This window comes from Carassius auratus, chromosome 26 (genome assembly GCF_003368295.1).
Source record: "Carassius auratus strain Wakin chromosome 26, ASM336829v1, whole genome shotgun sequence".
NCBI lineage: Eukaryota > Metazoa > Chordata > Actinopteri > Cypriniformes > Cyprinidae > Carassius > Carassius auratus.
Genome location: NC_039268.1, coordinates 23,475,540 through 23,492,665, shown reverse-complemented (window position 1 = coordinate 23,492,665; position 17,126 = coordinate 23,475,540). Strand labels below are relative to the sequence as shown.

Below are 17,126 nucleotides of genomic sequence, written 5' to 3'. Positions count from 1 at the left end.
AGCGGCAGCATCAGACACATTCCTGAAGCAGGGGTGCAGGGATTCACTCTCTCTCATCCCTCGGGCTTCTTCAGAGCAGAATCAGATGTGAATAATATGAATTATAGTTTCTGATTGATAATGCATATGAAACGTTTGAAACATTCAAATCAGATTCATGATTCTCTGAAGCACTCAAACTCAGAAGAGATTGGAAATGACTGTGAGAGGATAAATAAAACCTCTAATTCATTGAGATATTGTAGTTTAATTCTGTACACTGACTGTAATCGGATCATGAACCCTGGTTATGTACGGGCCAGCGCTGCAGGGAGGTTCTGCACAAACTCATCCTGATTGCACAGAAAGCTGTTGTGTTGGCTGTGAGCATCTCTTACCTGCTGACACACACATGTTACAGCCAAAAAACAAAGCCTCTCATTCAGAGCCATCCCAGCGTGACCTTCACAGACCTCGAGCGCATCACTGGCGAACTCAAGCACCAACAACACAACACGCTGTCAGATGTGTATGCAAGGTAACGAAGAAAACCAACACAATATCAAATATTCCCAGCTGACAATGTGCAATCAAAAAACACTGTGATATCACAATGCACTGTTCACTTGGCCAAAAACAGTTCATTAACAAAAACACGTTAATATAGCTTTAATAAAAACATGGGCAATTATTATTTAGATCATCAAATCGGTGGATATAAATATAATAAAGTATAAAAATCCTTGTGGTTAATTTACTGAACAAAGTGCATGGGTAAACAGGTTAAACTCTTGCATTAACAATATATAAACATTAAGATACATATTAAATACATCTTCAACTGGCAGAGGAACACAAGAAGATACTATAGTATACATGTTTCCTTTAAATGAGCGTGAAACATCTATTAAATCTCCATTTCAAGACCAACAAAACCACAATCCACCAGAACACTGTTAGTAATAGCCAATCAATATCATTACTCTGTAGCACTAACACTAACAGCAACATCCCATAATATCTGTTTACATCGTTCATTCTCTCATTACACTGATGGAATCTGTGGTATTTTATAGACCGATGATTACAATGTTCACATTTCATGGTTCTGGCACGGTACCCCAATGCTCATCCAAAAATACCATGGTACATTCCCCAAAAAGCCCAGCACCTCATCCTTTAAGAGTGTAGGAATGGTGAGAAGAGTGAGACACACACTGACCGCAGTGAGGAGAACTACAAGCTCAGCCCAACCCAGAGACAAGCTGTCTTACAGTCAAAAAATACACCTGAACTGATTGATAGCGTTAAAACACACTGTAGCTCCAGTTGAGTTCAGCCGCCATATTGGACTGAGGAAAGATCAAAGACATCCCGACGTCAGAAAAATCATCACACACACACACACAAACACATACACACACACAGTGACAAGAACACGCCTGGTTTCCTCGATAAAAACCACAGGGAAGAGTGAATCATAATTAGGAATCAATCCCAAAAAATAAAACCAATTTCCCGGGTTCAGAAGATCCAGCAGAATCTCGTTATGATTCCTGTTGTTGATCAAACCCATCACTGAACACATTCCTCCATCACCAGCTGGACACACACCAAACACATACCCTAACAGTGTGTTTATTAATATTAATACACGGATCTGTTATACAGTAGCTACTCGTTTATCTCGCTCCTCGAGATTGTCGCTGCGCGTTCGTTCCATTGATGGTTACATTGTATCGAGTAATGATCGGCGTCGCTTTGGTGGATCTCTGACCTCAGCAGCGAGCGTCGATGTGACGGCCATCAGCAGAATGAAAAGCTCTCGACAGTCCATTCTTCTGTGTGCTGTGTGTCGACCAAATAATATCCGTTTGGTGTGAGATGTCTGTGAGGATCGCGTCGGCTCTGAGAAGAATGCGATGATGATGATGCGATGATCCTGCGATGAAGAGAACAGCGCGTCACTGCACAACGAGCGAATGAATGAACGCGACTCAAAATACTGGCAACTACAATTAAAATCAAATCAAAGACTGCACTGTCTTATTCCAACTTATTTTTATTTTTATTTAAATATATTTTATTATTTATTTTATATGCATTTGTATTCATATTTTTGATTAATTATTATTTATATAATCTTGAGATTATTTATTTCAGCTTTTCAGTTTACATAGCTTACGTTTCATGAATAATACCAAAAATATTTTACTTTTCATTTAGTTATCTGATTTTCAATCAATGTTTATTTTTTACTTAGTACTAATTGTAATTTATTTTTTACTATTTTCATTTTTAAAATGTTTTTTTTTTTTTACCTTAATCACTATATAATATGAGGAATTATTCATCTAATGCATGCATTTTATTTAATTACATTTATAAAAAAAAAATCAAAACATTAAGTGTCATAGATTCTAGATTTTGTTCAAGCTGGAGAATTTAATTATGCTCATTTATGTTATTTGCTACCACCGTGTGGACGATCATGAAAACATTATTATAAATGTGCAAATCTTTTTATATTTGAATGTATGCCACCATCTTGGATGTGTGTGCAAATTAGCTTTCAAAGACCTCAAAGAATAAAACATTTAGCTAATGAACTGTATGAGTGCTAATATATATATGAACCACACTGGAAAACACGAGCACGCAGCAGTTTTATTAAGAAAAGTAAAAACAGACATAAATTGAATTCATGTTTTGGAGTGTTTTTCAATAACAGTAGCCAACTACAAATATCCTACAACCAGTTTTTTTTTCAAATTCCTCTAAATAAATACATTTACCATTTTATTTCAACAGCTGATAAAAATTAATCATGACACAATATTCAAAAATCTTGAATCTGGAGTGTGCAAAAAAAAAAAAAAGAAAAAAATTCTGAATATTAATAATGCATATTACTAATAAAAAATTTAGTTTTGATATATTTATGGTAGGAGACGTACAAAATATCTTCACGGAACATGATCTTTAATTAATATCCTAATGATTTTTGGCATAAAAGAAAAATCGATGATTTTAACCCGTGCAATGTTTTTTTTGGCTATTGATAAAAATATATCTGTGCTCCTTCAGTCTGCTTTTGTGCTCCAGGGACACAAATAATGTTACTCTGCACAACACACATGACGTTTACTCCCATATTAACAGTTTAATTTCACTGTTCTTCCATTCGACAATTAAAGAAATAACACTGATCTTCAACAAACTGCATCACAAGAAAACATATTTATATTTCGGAGTTGTCCTGGTCTCATGTTGCCTAATAAGGAAGGTCTATAAGTGTTTCTGAGACCATAAATGTCCACGTCATCAATAAAAATATTCCAATCCTTGGGTAAGACTCATCTTTGTGCTGGTCGAGTGAATGAAAACCCCTGCTTTAAGCACCAGTCTGGCATATTTTGTGTGTCCTCTCAGAATCACACACACACACACACACACAGACGGAGGCTCATTTGTGGCTGTAGCCTGGATAGGGTGGAGGTGGAGAGTAGTCTGAGTCTCTGGGTGGAGTGGGAGTGTATGGAGGCGGCCGTAGATTCGGAGGATACATCTCATAATCAAAGCTGTAAGGAGGAGGAGGACCTGAGAAGAATGGGACACAAGTGCACAGGAGAGATTTATAGCCTCCATTTACATTTGGATCAACATGCAAAACTGCCAAATATATACATTATAGACGACGTGCATGCAGAAAGGGACATATAATAAGGTTACTCCCAACTGTGACGACAGACAGAAAAATTCAACAATCTATGAACATTTCTTAGATATGCATGCAACTCTGAATCATAATGTTATCTAGCACATTTTGATTTAAGAGTAGCCCTAAACTTAAGTTTTGACACATTTAATGTTCAAAATATGCAAATTTGGCATCATCTTATTAAATATTCATAAATATGCAAATTATCAAAAAAAGTGATATAGATTTGATATAAAATGTCATAGCGTTTAAGTTTAGTTTTATCGTTGGTAAGTCAATTTTATATGGTTTCTGTGGGATTCATGAAGGTAAACTTAAGACTTCAAGATGTTTAAGACTAATGAAAACCATTTAAGGAATAAATTGGGGGGGAAACAACAGATAAATATACGTTCTAAATGTGAATTTATCTTGTATAAGCAACTCTTGAGAGTTTGAAAACACAACTTCCAAAAGATCGCCATTGCTTTTTAATTCATTTTACACACACGCACACACACAGTCACACACACGTTACTAAAACAAATGCTTAAAAAATACGAAATACTGTTTTTTTTATATTTTTGTTGTGTTTTCCAGTGCAAATGTCTAAAGAGTCTTAAACGAGACTCATTTACTTTAGAAACAGAATAACAGAAGACACAAAGTCTTGTTTTCTTTCTTACCTTTTAGAATCTGAAGAACCTTCTTTTGCCACAAAGATGCTTTTGTGAAACTGAAAGGTTCTTCAGATGTTAAAGGTTCTTTATAGAACAATTCGAACAATAAAGGTTCTTCTATGGCATCCTGAAGCACCTTTATTTTTAAGAGTGTATTACACTTTCATAGTATTTTCTATAAATTATTTTTTAATGTGGGAAGTCATTATTCAGCTCAAAAATGTTATTCTCACCTGAGAGTGCAGTTAAATCGATAGTATTTCTGAATATTAATTGATTATAAGTGCTAGTTCAGTGGAATCCACTCAGGTTTTGCTGTGAAGGCTTGTGTGTGTGTGTGTGTGTGTGTTACCTGGGTAGCTCTGAGTCACGGTGTTGATGTACGACGAGCCGAAGACGCCCACTCTCGCCCCGCGGCTGTTCTTCACACACATACAGATGCACAGGAAGATAGCGGCCACGGCACCCATCAGAAACACCACGCCAAACACGATCCCGGAGATCGCCGTTCCCCTGAACGAACAAAACACAAACCTGAGACTAACACAGCGATGCTCCAGTCATCGAACACTAACTACCTGAAGAGAAGATCAATATGTGCATGTATCGAGTCAGACCACACATGCTCTTATTTATTTGTCTCCTGATGGATCCCGACTCTTGAGCGATCAGGCACCTGACTAAAGACGGCACAAAAGACTAAACGTGTTGCTTTTCAATTGTCATTTTGAGTTTGGAGGAATGTGGGAGTGAGAGAATGAATCAAACAGCAATAATGGTGAAAAAAAAGGAAAAGCCATAACTAAGTTTGTCTGTAAACTTACGGACACTGAACAGCAAGTTCTTCTTGTTTATCATTTGTAATTGTTTTCCCCCCTTTATTACTTTGTGTTTATAGTTATATAAATTCTTAACAATTGTTTTTATTTATTATTAAGATGTAATTATTTTAAAACGTAGCCTGCTAATATAATTTAATTAAAATGCACAAAATATACATTCTGACAGATTTCATAAAACAAGCTCATTAAGTTTTAAATATGTTATCTCGGAATGTTCAAAACAACCCTTTTTTCTGAATGTTTAAAAACGTTATTCAAACGTTCCATTGTATCATTTTGCAAACGTTACTTTTGATATTCTCCGAACATTCTGAAACAGGAAGTAACATTTTTTTAAAGTCTGGTGGTTTCCAACTATAAAGTTTCAGGAAAAAAAAAAGAAGAAAGAGAAGAGTTCTATGAACAATGTATAAAATATATTTACATATTTTGAGATGTTCTGTTAACATAACCCTTATGTTTATCATTTTTGACAGAACATTGCTGCAATGTTGGTTGAAAGCCTCTATTAAAGAGAAACAATAAAGATATCAAATAAGTTCAGTGTGTGAAATCATCTGAAGTCACTTTTATCACTTGAATACTGTGGTCATTAAAATGTGTTTTGATTTATGCTAACTAGCATCAGAGTTATTAGATGTAATCGGACACGAGGGTTGATTATGGGATGTGAGTTGGGTTTCAGACTGAAGTGGAAAAGCAGCTGTGTGTGAGGGGCTGTGGAGGTCAGAGGTCAACTGTGTGTGTGTGTTCTGCATATATGGCTGTATCATGTCATGGGTACAACTATTTTAAATTGGTTAATGAGGTTTCCACTTCCTGTGTCTTCATAAACTCAACACAGGCCAGTGTGAGGGGCAGGTTTAGGTGTAGAGTTTGGGTAAGGGGAGAGAAAATACAGTTTGGACAGTAAAGAAACATTATGCAACATTACATAGAAACTCAATGGGTGTAGGTGTGTGTGTGTGTGTGTGTACTTACGAGAGCACGTCTCCCACATACGCATAGTAAGAGCAGCAGAACGGAGGAACCCCATCACAGCAATACTCAATACAGCGGTCACACTGAGCGTCTCCACGGCCTAAAACACACACACACACACACACGTTTGTTTCTGTGAATTGTGAGGATTTCCATAGGCTTCTCTTACTCTTATTGTGACCAAATGTTATTTTCTATCCCCAAGCATAAACCTACCCCTTACAGAAAACATGTTTGCACTCTCACTCTTTCAGAAAAACACTGTTTACTATTTTCTATCATGTTTTTCCCAAAATTCACACACACACACTCACACACACACACACACACACACACACACACACACACTCACATACACACACACACTTTTAATTAACTATATTGTGAACTGATTTATAGGATCACTGGCATCAGAAATACAATTTAATTCACGCTTCCACTATTTAGCGATGTCTGTTATGATTAGGGAAAATTTGCAATCACAATTTAGTTAAACGAGTACAATAAAATTTAAGTTAAATACTATTTTGGCCATTTTATTAAATGTCTATTTTTTAGTTTTCATTAGGTTTTAGTCATTTAGTACACTAAATAAAAAATGAGAAATGTTCCCACTGAAACATTTTTTTTTTTTAAATTTCAATCAAAGGAATTGTTTTAATGGTTTTAGTTTTAATAATAATAACTGTTCACAATAAAAAAAACAAGCTCTTAATTAATTCACAAGTATGAATTTGAAGTGAATCACAATTTATTAGCTTTTAATTATATTTTTATGTTCTATTAGAATATTTATTTTTGTTGATTTTGTTTTTATATCATCTGTTAAGATTATTTTTCGATCCTTTATACGTAAAGCGCTTTTAGCATTGAAATAATGAAAAACATTTTAGTTAGAGATAATGTTTAAAATGTTTCAATATGTCCAGTGGAAAATAAGACACAGATAAAGATAAGGAATGCAGTGCAGTGTTTCACTTCTCTTGACCTGAAGGTAAAAGATGCTTTAAGAACATTACTGTGTATTAAGAGGAGTCTGATCCTGCAGAACGAATCATCAGCGCTTCATCATCTCAGAGCTCTTTAATGCACAAACACTCCAGCTGGATTCATGCTGGCATCAAACGCTATCGATCTGTGATTATGACACATTTCATGACTGGATAGCATTTGCATTGCTGCTGAAGAGTGTACACAGCACAACTAGACATAGATCTGGGTCCATGCTTCTTATCTTGTCATGACATACTTGAAGAAGAGCTCCAAATACAACTGGTTTAGCACTAACAGTCTGTAAATGCACATAGGATAAGGATAAGGATGGTTGGTACACAATTACAGCGCTATCTTGTCCTGCCCACAGTCATCGCAGTATAATTGGTGTAATTATGTCTTCTGAAGCACCACAATTGGACTGGAGTCTGTTTGCATCTGGATTTCCAGAGCAAATGTGGGGCCCTGCAGACTGGGTGGTCCCCTAGAGGCCCCCGCTGTACCTTTGGGTCCTGCCGGTCAACACACACACACACACACACACACACACACACACACACACACACACACACACTTCCAACATATATGTGTGTGAACTCCAGAAAAGTGTTCTATGATGCGATCAGATAAATACAGTTTCCATATACCTTGATATTTACTTAATACTTCAATGTATTTCAAAAAACAGCAATTACTCCAAAGCAACTTTTTATTTTCAGCATCAAAAAGATTACTCCTACACACAAGTAACTTTTCTTTGTGAGTTAGGAAACATATTCGCTTTCAATAACGATTTTCACATTCTATAAATGTTACATTTATCTACTTTTTTTAAAAGTAATGTTTATGGAACGTTCTTAGAACTTTATATTTGAGTGTTGAGAGAAAATGCCCTAAAGTAACATTCTCTAAACCTGATGTTTGAACCTTCTTGTTGTAACCTTTAGAAAATAACATTCTAATCTCAACAAGAAAACTGGACACAAATCATTTCCAAACGATACATTTGTTTCCTTGAGTCATTCCTGTAGCTTTAAACACTGGAGCGGTAAAATGAGAATTATAAATCATCACAGTGCAAAAATGTTGAGTGTAAGTCATGAAGTAACTTTAACAAACACAACTGAGATTTTTTAACCCGCTTCTCAAATTCTGAGTAACACGCGTGCCTTTCCTTTGTTTGTAATTTAAATAAACACTTTTAATTGATCTACTTCATAGCTCTCAAATATAAAACTACATTACCAGCAAAGAAGCACAGCAGCAGAGAGTCCCGCAACAACTTCCAGCTCTTCTGTGAACTCGGGTTTTCCATGATGTTCTGTTGAGAAACCCTGGAGAACGCGTGTGACCAGCTCTGACATGTTAGTTCATCTTTGCACAGCTGATCTCTAATCCTGCCATGTCTTGAATCTCTTTAGAAACTGTGCTTCTGTTGTTCTGAATCAGCGCACTCTTTTATCAATAAGACTCCACGTGTTCCTCGACTCGACTCTCATCACATCTTCTCATCGGAGTCCTCCCTCTTTGTCTGTAACTTCTTCTTTGCGCTGTCCTGCTGTTTTCTTTCCTTCGCCTCGATCCCCTCCCCCAGGAACGGCGCCCAGCGTGCACACGCCTCCGCCGTCACGACTCCTCATCATCACACAGACGTGAATGAAGCTGGTTATCTGAGGAACAACACTCGAGTGGAACACAATCATTCCGGGATTGCGGCCTCATCTTCTCATCTGCCAGTGTCCCTGAGGTCTATCTTTAGATCCCTCTTCAGTCGTGTTTTCTCTGTGTGCAACATCCCTGACCTGAGCTCGACACGAAGAGTCAACACGAGCACCTCAAAACACGTGCTCCACAGGATTATAGACACAGATGTTTAGAGTTAATTCACTTGATCAACTCAGTGGTGCACATATTTAGAACTCCTACCCCTTCTCATGAAAGTGTGTATCATTACCATGAGTTTCTGTTGCTATTTGTCATGCTATTTATATAAAGAAATAGCCTTTGGCGTGCATCTGATGCGCAATGTTAAGGATTAGGGGTATGGGGTGGGTGCATATCATATGCATGCCAAAGGCTATTTCTTTATATAAATAGCAACAGAAACTCATTGTAATGATACGCATTTACATGAGATCGGACTCATTTAGAACTGAGGCCATAAAAATAACCTCTTAAATTATTACCTATTTATCTTGATCCCCTACTCAATCAAAGTGAGTTGTTGACAAATAACATAAACTCAACTAACTAAAATCCATTAACTCAAGAAAGCATTTCTGAGTGTTTTTTAAGCTTTAGATGTTTTTCTTGTTTATTTGAATGTTAATGGAACATTCATTTGATGATATGCAGACACGATGTTACATTTGAATGTTCTCTGAACATTCTGCAAAAAGGTGTAACATTTAAAAATGTTACATGAAGATACAGCTAAAGCATTTAAGAAAAGTATCATTCCATGAATGATTTATAAATAAAGCTTTATTCCTAATGTTTTGAGAGCAGATAATGAACGTTTTATTAATTTTACTGCATACTAGCCAATTTTCTGAAAATGTTTCCTGTTCAATTGAATGTTATTGTGTAAGGCAAAGTTTTTTACTGAGTGGTTGGTTGCAGATATTATTTAGCAGAAGGACTGGATGTGCATCCACCCTTGTAATATAATGACAAAACCTCTTAAATTATTAAAGCTTGTTATATAACAAAAGACTTCCTGGTTATAACCAGTAATGTGGTTACTACCTGTGCTATTGAATATGCCGGTCAAACAGGGTTTTCTTTGAACAGCTATTGATTGCTAATTAATTTAATTAAATTGATTTAATTCAGCTCAATGGACTGTCTTTGTCTGGTTCATAATGCAAGCATACAGCAGCTTTGTATTAATAATTGTCCTAATTAGATCTAGTCATGTTGATGCTCTTTTGAGTTTATTTTGATGTACGCATGTACTTAAATTAATGTACTTTATGTGTAAATTTATTGAAAACAATGTGCATAGAGTTCTGACTTTAGATTTAATGTAGCTCCATCATTTAGAGCAGATTATAAAATATAATGTAGTACCTTCACGATCCCCTAGGGGTCCCCAGTGCTTCAACGTCAGCAGCCACACCCAAAATAAGACACCATCTCAAAAATATTGGTCCACAAATCAATGTGTTACTTTATTCATAAACCTAAGGTTGTTGATATTGTATAAATACTCTAATATATAATCTACATCCTTCAGTTATTTCAATAATAATAATAACAAATAGAAATACAATAATTATACAAAAAAGCAACAAGATTATATTAAATGGGCTGTACAAAAATAAATAACGTTTGGATATTCTGTACAACTAGAAATACCTCATTACAAAGATACCTTCTCAGAAGGCAGGAGAGGATTACTTATGAAGTAGTAGTAGGAGAGAAGTCCCTCACCATATCTCTACACAAACACACAGAACTAACCTACACATACATTAACACGCACAAACACAGTCTCTCTTCAGGTATAGAACTTATGCTCTTTGGTCTCCCTCCCCATTAAAAACGTGATCCTTCTTGATCAGGTATGGCTTTGTAAAATGGTGAAAATATTAACCTAGGATGCTAAACTTAAAGCTAATGTGCATTGTTAAACTTAGTTATGAGGAAATGCATAATACCTGTTGTGGTGTTTGATTAGCAGCATGTGTGCCTAGCTGAGGTGAGATATGGCATTGGTTTTGGCAAGAAAATGCATGTGTTAAATATGTGCCCTGAGCCAGAGTTTGCAACTTTGAAATGGAGAACCACTAGAGGGCGTTTTATATAACGCCACTAGTAATGAACATTTCTGTCACTGCTCATGACCCTGGCGATAGCTCCTACAGTATATGTTCCTATATGCTCTCTTGTGACAAACTAATCATGTCTGTCTAGTCCAGCTCAGACAGACTGTACAAATGCATAGCTATTTCATGCACTCTTTCATTAATCATCATACACACCCATGCACACTCAAAATCTAACATGCATGACATCACTATCCAAAGCAGCAGAAGTGGGAGTATTCTCATCCTCCATCACAGCTGTCAAGACAGGTGCACAGTGTGTCAGCTTTGTGCCCCCAGGGTTGGATGGATTGGATTTGAAACACTGAAATAAGTTTGCTTGCAGTCTCGGTCGAAAGGGCACTTTGAATCCAAGGCACCAGATGTGCACAGTTACTGCTGTTCGAGGTTGTTTTCGAGCCTCAGTGTTCAGTTTCAACAGGGAGTCATGTTGCACAAATCCAGCAGAGGTCGTGGTCGATTTTTGGCATTGCAGCTCTCGTTAGGTATTGTGCGGCCATCGTGTCCGATGCAGCGCAGAGTGCGCTTGCGAAAGCCTCTGCCACAGGTTTTGGAACAAGCGGACCACTCCCCGAGCAACCAGGATGGGCAAGCCTGCCGAGCACAGGGTCGCAATGATACAGGGCGCAGCTCTTCAGGACAGTCTTTTGATTGGTGGCCATGTGCATCAAGACAGATGACGGCTCGATTCTGGATACCATCGCCGCAGGTCTTCGAACAAGGACCCCACTCACGTAGGACCCATGTGGCATCTCCTGCTTCACTAATAACGTTAATGGACGGCCGTTTTGACCCACTGGGGCGTGGTGCAAAGTAGCTGTATTTTACTCGCGGTCGGGGGGAATCACCGACTGACAGCACCTGGATGGTAAGAGGCTCAGGTAAGGGAGCAAAGCTTCGCAGGCGCTCTAGCATAGCAGAGGAACCGCTGTATCGTAGCAGTGCACCTTTCAGTGTGATATCAGTCTCTAAAGTGTTCAGCTTATAGTCGCCGTTCAGCAGGTATGTGCCATCTTGCCTGCGAACTGCTAGGTAGCTGTTGTCTGGTTGGCGGCCTTCAAAAGAGCGCTGTTTAACATCTAGGTGCGTGGCACCGGCTGGAATCGTCACTACATCTTGGTAGCCAGCTCTAAGGTTCAGAAACAAGAACAGGTCAGATTAAACAGAAATCTGAGAGGGAATTTTGGAAAACTCTAACTGGCGAAGGTTGTGGGCTTACCTAGCACGTTCCATTGATCCAGAAACTTTCTTGCAAGTCGATCCATCTCCTCCACAGATGCCACATTTGTCAAAACGCTTACTTGAGCCAATGACCCTGTCACAGCCAGCTTTCACACACTGGCCTTGGACGCAGACTGAGGTGGAATCTGGGGGTGCATGGTGTACCATCAGCCACCTGAAGGGATTGGAACGGACCTTGGATTAAACATCTCCAAACACATCCAACTACACCACTGTTAGAGTTTACAACTCAAGCTTTTTGGAACACTCACCTTTGGCTTCAGAATGAAGAAGTAGCCTGTTCCCTTTGCTCGGCACATCAACTTGCAGCGGTCCTTGGGAGACACCCCGGCATACTTTGGCACCCACTCGACGCCATCTCCTGAGCCAAATGACAACTGAGAGGAGATGTCATTGTGGGCCAAACACTGCTCCTCACGGAATGTCAAACCTGTGCAAATAACACAGCTGTAAATCAAGCGGCTTGGATGTAGTTGGGAAAACAGCGATAGGACCATTCCTTACCATTGCTATCAGGACAGGTCTCGGTGTTGCAGGAACGATACTGAATTCTCTTGCCCTCACAGTATTTGCCTCCATTTTTGGGTAGGGGATTGTCACACTCTCTGATAGAGTACTGCACACCTCCTCCACAGGTACGGGAGCAATCTCCCCAAGGTCCCCAGGCTCCCCATCCGCCATTGACTGGAGTCTAACAAGTGAAAGGACAGAACACTGTCAGTCACAAATCACAAATAACATAAATTCTGTCTGGCTCACCAAATGGTGCTCACCTGATACTTGGCAGCCTCGAACCTTCTCAAACATTGGCCTGCCATACAATAGCTGTCAGACCCGCAAGGCGTCCCATCGGCCCATGGAAAGTTCTTGGTTTGGCAGACGACCAAGCCATTTGCAGTTGTGACCATGCACCAAAGGGCGGCACAGGTGGTGATCTGGTCCGGACAGTGCTGGGAATCCTCTCCAAATGTGAGACGGCACTGTCTGTTGGCATCGTAAACTGAACCTGGGAGAGTTTGAGGTAACTGCTGAGGCTTCTGGGGCTTGTCCAGCAAACACTCCCCATGGCCATTGTCCAGGAAGCTTGTGACCATCATAGCACTGCAAAAAGACCAGGGCTGTAGCTGGTTCAGATTTGACAAGGTTGAGGCCATCATGTGGGTACTCCACTGGTCGCCATTAAGACTGGCACATTGTTTGGCATCATCATGGGGCATGTTGAGCACGTGACCTACATAAGAAGCACAATTATTAACTTGACATACACCTGCATAGTTTATAGTTTTTACATAGGACAATGGGGATATGCCTACCAAGCTCATGTGCAACTGTGAAGGCTGCCTGCAGACCATCGTCTTCAATAATGGAGCAACTTCGTTCTGTATCACACGCGGTGCCAACATCCGCCATCCCCAGAGTATCACAGGAATGAGCTCCACAAAGATCCTGAAAGGAACAGTGTGCATTAGTATGAGCTGTGCTTTATAATTAATTACTTCACATTGTAAAAACTAAAGGCTCCAGAGGGGTGTTTTGCAGGGATGCCATAGAAGAACCATTATAGGAACCTTTCAGTGAACAGTTCTTAAACGAACCATTTTACGAACATAATCTAAAGCATTTGAAATGTTTCTTCATGGAACCATCGATGTCAGTAAAGACCCTTTATTTTAAAGATGAGACCAGGAGTGATAAACTCACCTTTCTGGTGAACAGCACTGCTGTGTCGTAGTGCTCCGCGTGCCGGTCACTTGATGGGTTGTGCTGTCTCTGCCACTGGCAGAAGTTCCTGAGCGTAAGCGCAGCATTGGTGGACACCTGGGGACCATGTTCTTCATCGTACACAACAAGCAGCTTCACAACTGCCAGAGTGATTGAATTACGAATGGTGGGGTGTCGATATAGACGAGATGCCACCGACATGATGGTCAGCAGATAGGGTTTGAGCCCAGCGCCGTGAAATTCTGCCATTGACTGGTCTGCCACAATCATGATTTCCAAATATCGAGGAGTGGACACAAAGCGCCGAGATCTGTGGTGTGCTGGAGAATGAGAAGATAATGATTAAAACCAATGGTTAAATCAGAAAAAAACGTTTATTTAAAGTTATTACCAGAGTAAAAAGTGTCTTGCTTTTAACGACTTTTCCAAATGTTTTATTTAAACTACCAATATGGCTTTAACCATAATTTCCTACTTTTTATTTCTAGTCAGCGTCAGGTGATAATAGAGGGAGGGATTAGAATATCTAGAGAGCATGGAGATATATTTGTAGACGCCTATGAGTGCAAGATGACGTCATCGTTCATATATTGTTTTTTTTTTTGGAACCTAACGGCTGTATTTAAAAGGCGTGTCCACTTTTATGTGTCCACATGGATGACTCAAAGCTATTAAAACTAAATGCAATTTTGATGGGAAATAATAAAATGGTGTTTTATAACTGAAAAAAAGTAGAGAACTGTGACCTTAAAAGACTGAAAGGGAGTTAATGCTGAGCTTGCATACTTTTCCATTTGACTAAACTTCTGCTCCGCCCTGCTAATAACTTTTCCAAAACCTGCGCACTTTTTACGTGAAACGTTGGCGGAAATACAAGCCATCTCCAGTCCTCCGGTGCTGATCTGCGCAACATGCGGTACCAGGAGGAGAACTTCCACGTCTCTCCAGCCCATTCTCTCCCGCCTCCCTCTCCCCCAACCCTCAGCCCTGCGTCCCCTCCCCTCCTCCTGCGTAAGTGGAGAGATTTCTGCCCTCTCCAAGTTAACCCTCGCCTTGCTTTTAGAGACGGCTCGTCTGCGCTTTAGAATGGTTTTTTATTTAAGATGCGTTAAAACGCGCTGGCAGAACAAGTGTGCTATTTGAAGTTAATGCAAATCCCAACTAAATTACGCGATTTGGTGTTTAGTGCGTTAATGCAGACACAGAACTCTGCTTAATTCGCTCCTCACCTCGCCAGCGCGCACTGAATGACGCGGAGTCACCGAGTTTATTCGGGTTACCGGAGGCGTGCGCGAAATGTCACCGGGGGGAAAAAAATCTTAGTAGCCTAATGTTAAAATAGAACGAAACTTTTCCATGCACAGGATCGATAACCATAAAGTTTTATTCTAAAATATTTACCTTTCGACTCAGACAGGATGCGCTCTGTGTCAGATTCGGTTGGTTTCTCGGTGACCCGTTCCTCCTCTTCGTTCACCCCACACTTCGAACCGTTTTCCTCATCAGAGAACCCCCGTTTTCTTCTGCGAATGATGTGGGTGTCTCCATCTGAAGCCTGTCCGCTGGCGTTAGCAGGCTGAATGAAATACTCTTGGCCGCCGGTGTAGAAGCCGCCTCGCAGTCCGTTGCACAGATTGATCGCCGCAGCGGAGAGCTCTTCTCCGTTCACGGTTCCCGAGAAGAAGCACCGAGCCTCTCCAGCGCTGTCAAACTCATCGGACTCCGGTTTCCCGACCATCTGGAACACAAACCCAGGCGCTAGAAAGGTCTGGTCCGGTTCCAGATCCAACAGCATCTGATTTCCAAAGACGTCCAAGCGATAGACGCGTCTCTCGGATTGCTTTTCCCGTGCTTCTGCTGTGTGGGTCGGTTCGGTGTCGTACGATTCGAGATGGACCGGCACCACGGTGCTCTCTTCCCAGGCGCTCTGCACCGCGTTTACGCACAGGACTGCGACAAAACCCAGTATGACGCGCAAAAGAGACATCATTATATTCCCGATGGGTTCTCAAGGGCACCCGATTGAAATCCTCACAAACTTTTAGTTCTTTGAGAATGTGACTCCAAAAGCCGGTATATCACAGAAACACAACCAGAAAACTGCAACAGGTACCAATCCAGAGTTAAACGACCTTCGAATGGAAATGAGAATAATAGAACGATCACGAGAAGAGTTTTAAAAGGGGTCTTGGAGAAATGTTCTCACTGTCTGCTCGGGTCTCAGCTCTCCTTCTGTCTTAGAAGCTAGAAGCCCGGCTCTCTATTTATGCTCAGATACAGGACCACCCCTTTCCTGAATCCCCTTTGATCTGCTGCGGCCAAATCTAGTACGCAGCAGAGCACTGGAGCACAGCCACAATCATCAATCATCACAGAGCAACACTTAAACCATCAAAAACTCCTGAATTAGTCATTGAAACTCCTTCTCCGTCTATATGTGCAGTTTGCATTCACATGATTTATGTAACTTTTAAACTCCATTCCTAGAGTAAGATGATGACTAAGATGAAGTGCACTAATATGTCAGTATGACACAAGGTTATTGAGGACGTCAGGAGACACGAGTGTCCTCACCAGAGACGGGAAGCAGCTGACTGGAGCTTCTCCTGCGGGGAAGAGGAGCAGGAGGCTCGGCCAGAAGAGGAAGCCGAGCCGGGGTGCTGTTAAGGAGGACCGCTCCTCAAACTCGGCTCTAACGCTTCATGTGTGCACTCAAACTCCATCAAAAACTCATTATGAGCGGATCACCGCTCACTGTCGGAGGAAATACTGCGTCTTGAGCGTTAAATGGGCCAAATTTAATTTAGCCGCTCAGTGACCCTTTACAGAGAAACTACATTCTGTCCAAATACAAACTCAAAGTGTTTAACGAATATAATTAATATTGCATGTGAGCTTAACAAAAATGAAGAATCACTGTGATTGTATTATGAAAAGTAAGATTCCATTGCTCTGAAACTGATGCTTTAGACTCCATGTTTAATAATGTTAAATATCTAAGAAAGAAAAGAAAACTGGTTCAGAAGTGACATTCTATGAATCAATGCGCTAATTTCTGCACGCGTATGAATATTATTATGAATGAATGAGTAGCTTTCAGACAGTCCCCGAGTTTAGAGGGTTGACGGTCCACCTTAAAAGACTTTTGGAACCTGCT

At 40.0% G+C, this 17,126-nt stretch overlaps 3 protein-coding genes across 3 annotated transcripts in view; all 3 read right to left on the bottom strand.

Annotated features, from left to right (window-relative positions):
* The window catches only part of LOC113044670 (amyloid-beta A4 protein-like), a 16,285-nt gene extending 14,345 nt beyond the window's left edge, over window positions 1-1,940 (bottom strand). The window contains exon 1 of the mRNA XM_026204840.1: window positions 1,757-1,940. Coding sequence (XP_026060625.1) covers window positions 1,757-1,816 — 60 coding nt within the window. The 5' untranslated portion in view covers window positions 1,817-1,940. The remainder of the gene's footprint in view (window positions 1-1,756) is intronic.
* Window positions 1,941-2,971: 1,031 nt separating this feature from the next.
* Window positions 2,972-8,753, bottom strand: LOC113044671 (cysteine and tyrosine-rich protein 1-like). The gene is made up of 4 exons (XM_026204841.1): window positions 8,421-8,753; window positions 6,183-6,282; window positions 4,712-4,872; window positions 2,972-3,579 (listed from the first exon to the last, which is right to left on the bottom strand). The coding sequence occupies exons 1-4, from the start codon at window positions 8,488-8,490 to the stop codon at window positions 3,446-3,448; spliced, it is 465 nt and encodes a 154-aa protein (XP_026060626.1). The 5' UTR covers window positions 8,491-8,753; the 3' UTR covers window positions 2,972-3,445.
* Window positions 8,754-10,321: 1,568 nt separating this feature from the next.
* On the bottom strand, window positions 10,322-16,222 carry LOC113044669 (A disintegrin and metalloproteinase with thrombospondin motifs 1-like). Its single transcript, XM_026204839.1, is given in 9 exon segments — window positions 10,322-12,134; window positions 12,225-12,376; window positions 12,378-12,401; window positions 12,499-12,677; window positions 12,752-12,938; window positions 13,021-13,478; window positions 13,561-13,693; window positions 13,949-14,289; window positions 15,371-16,222. Coding segments are annotated over 9 exon segments (2,778 nt in total). The 5' UTR covers window positions 15,960-16,222; the 3' UTR covers window positions 10,322-11,419.
* Window positions 16,223-17,126: the final 904 nt, after the last annotated feature.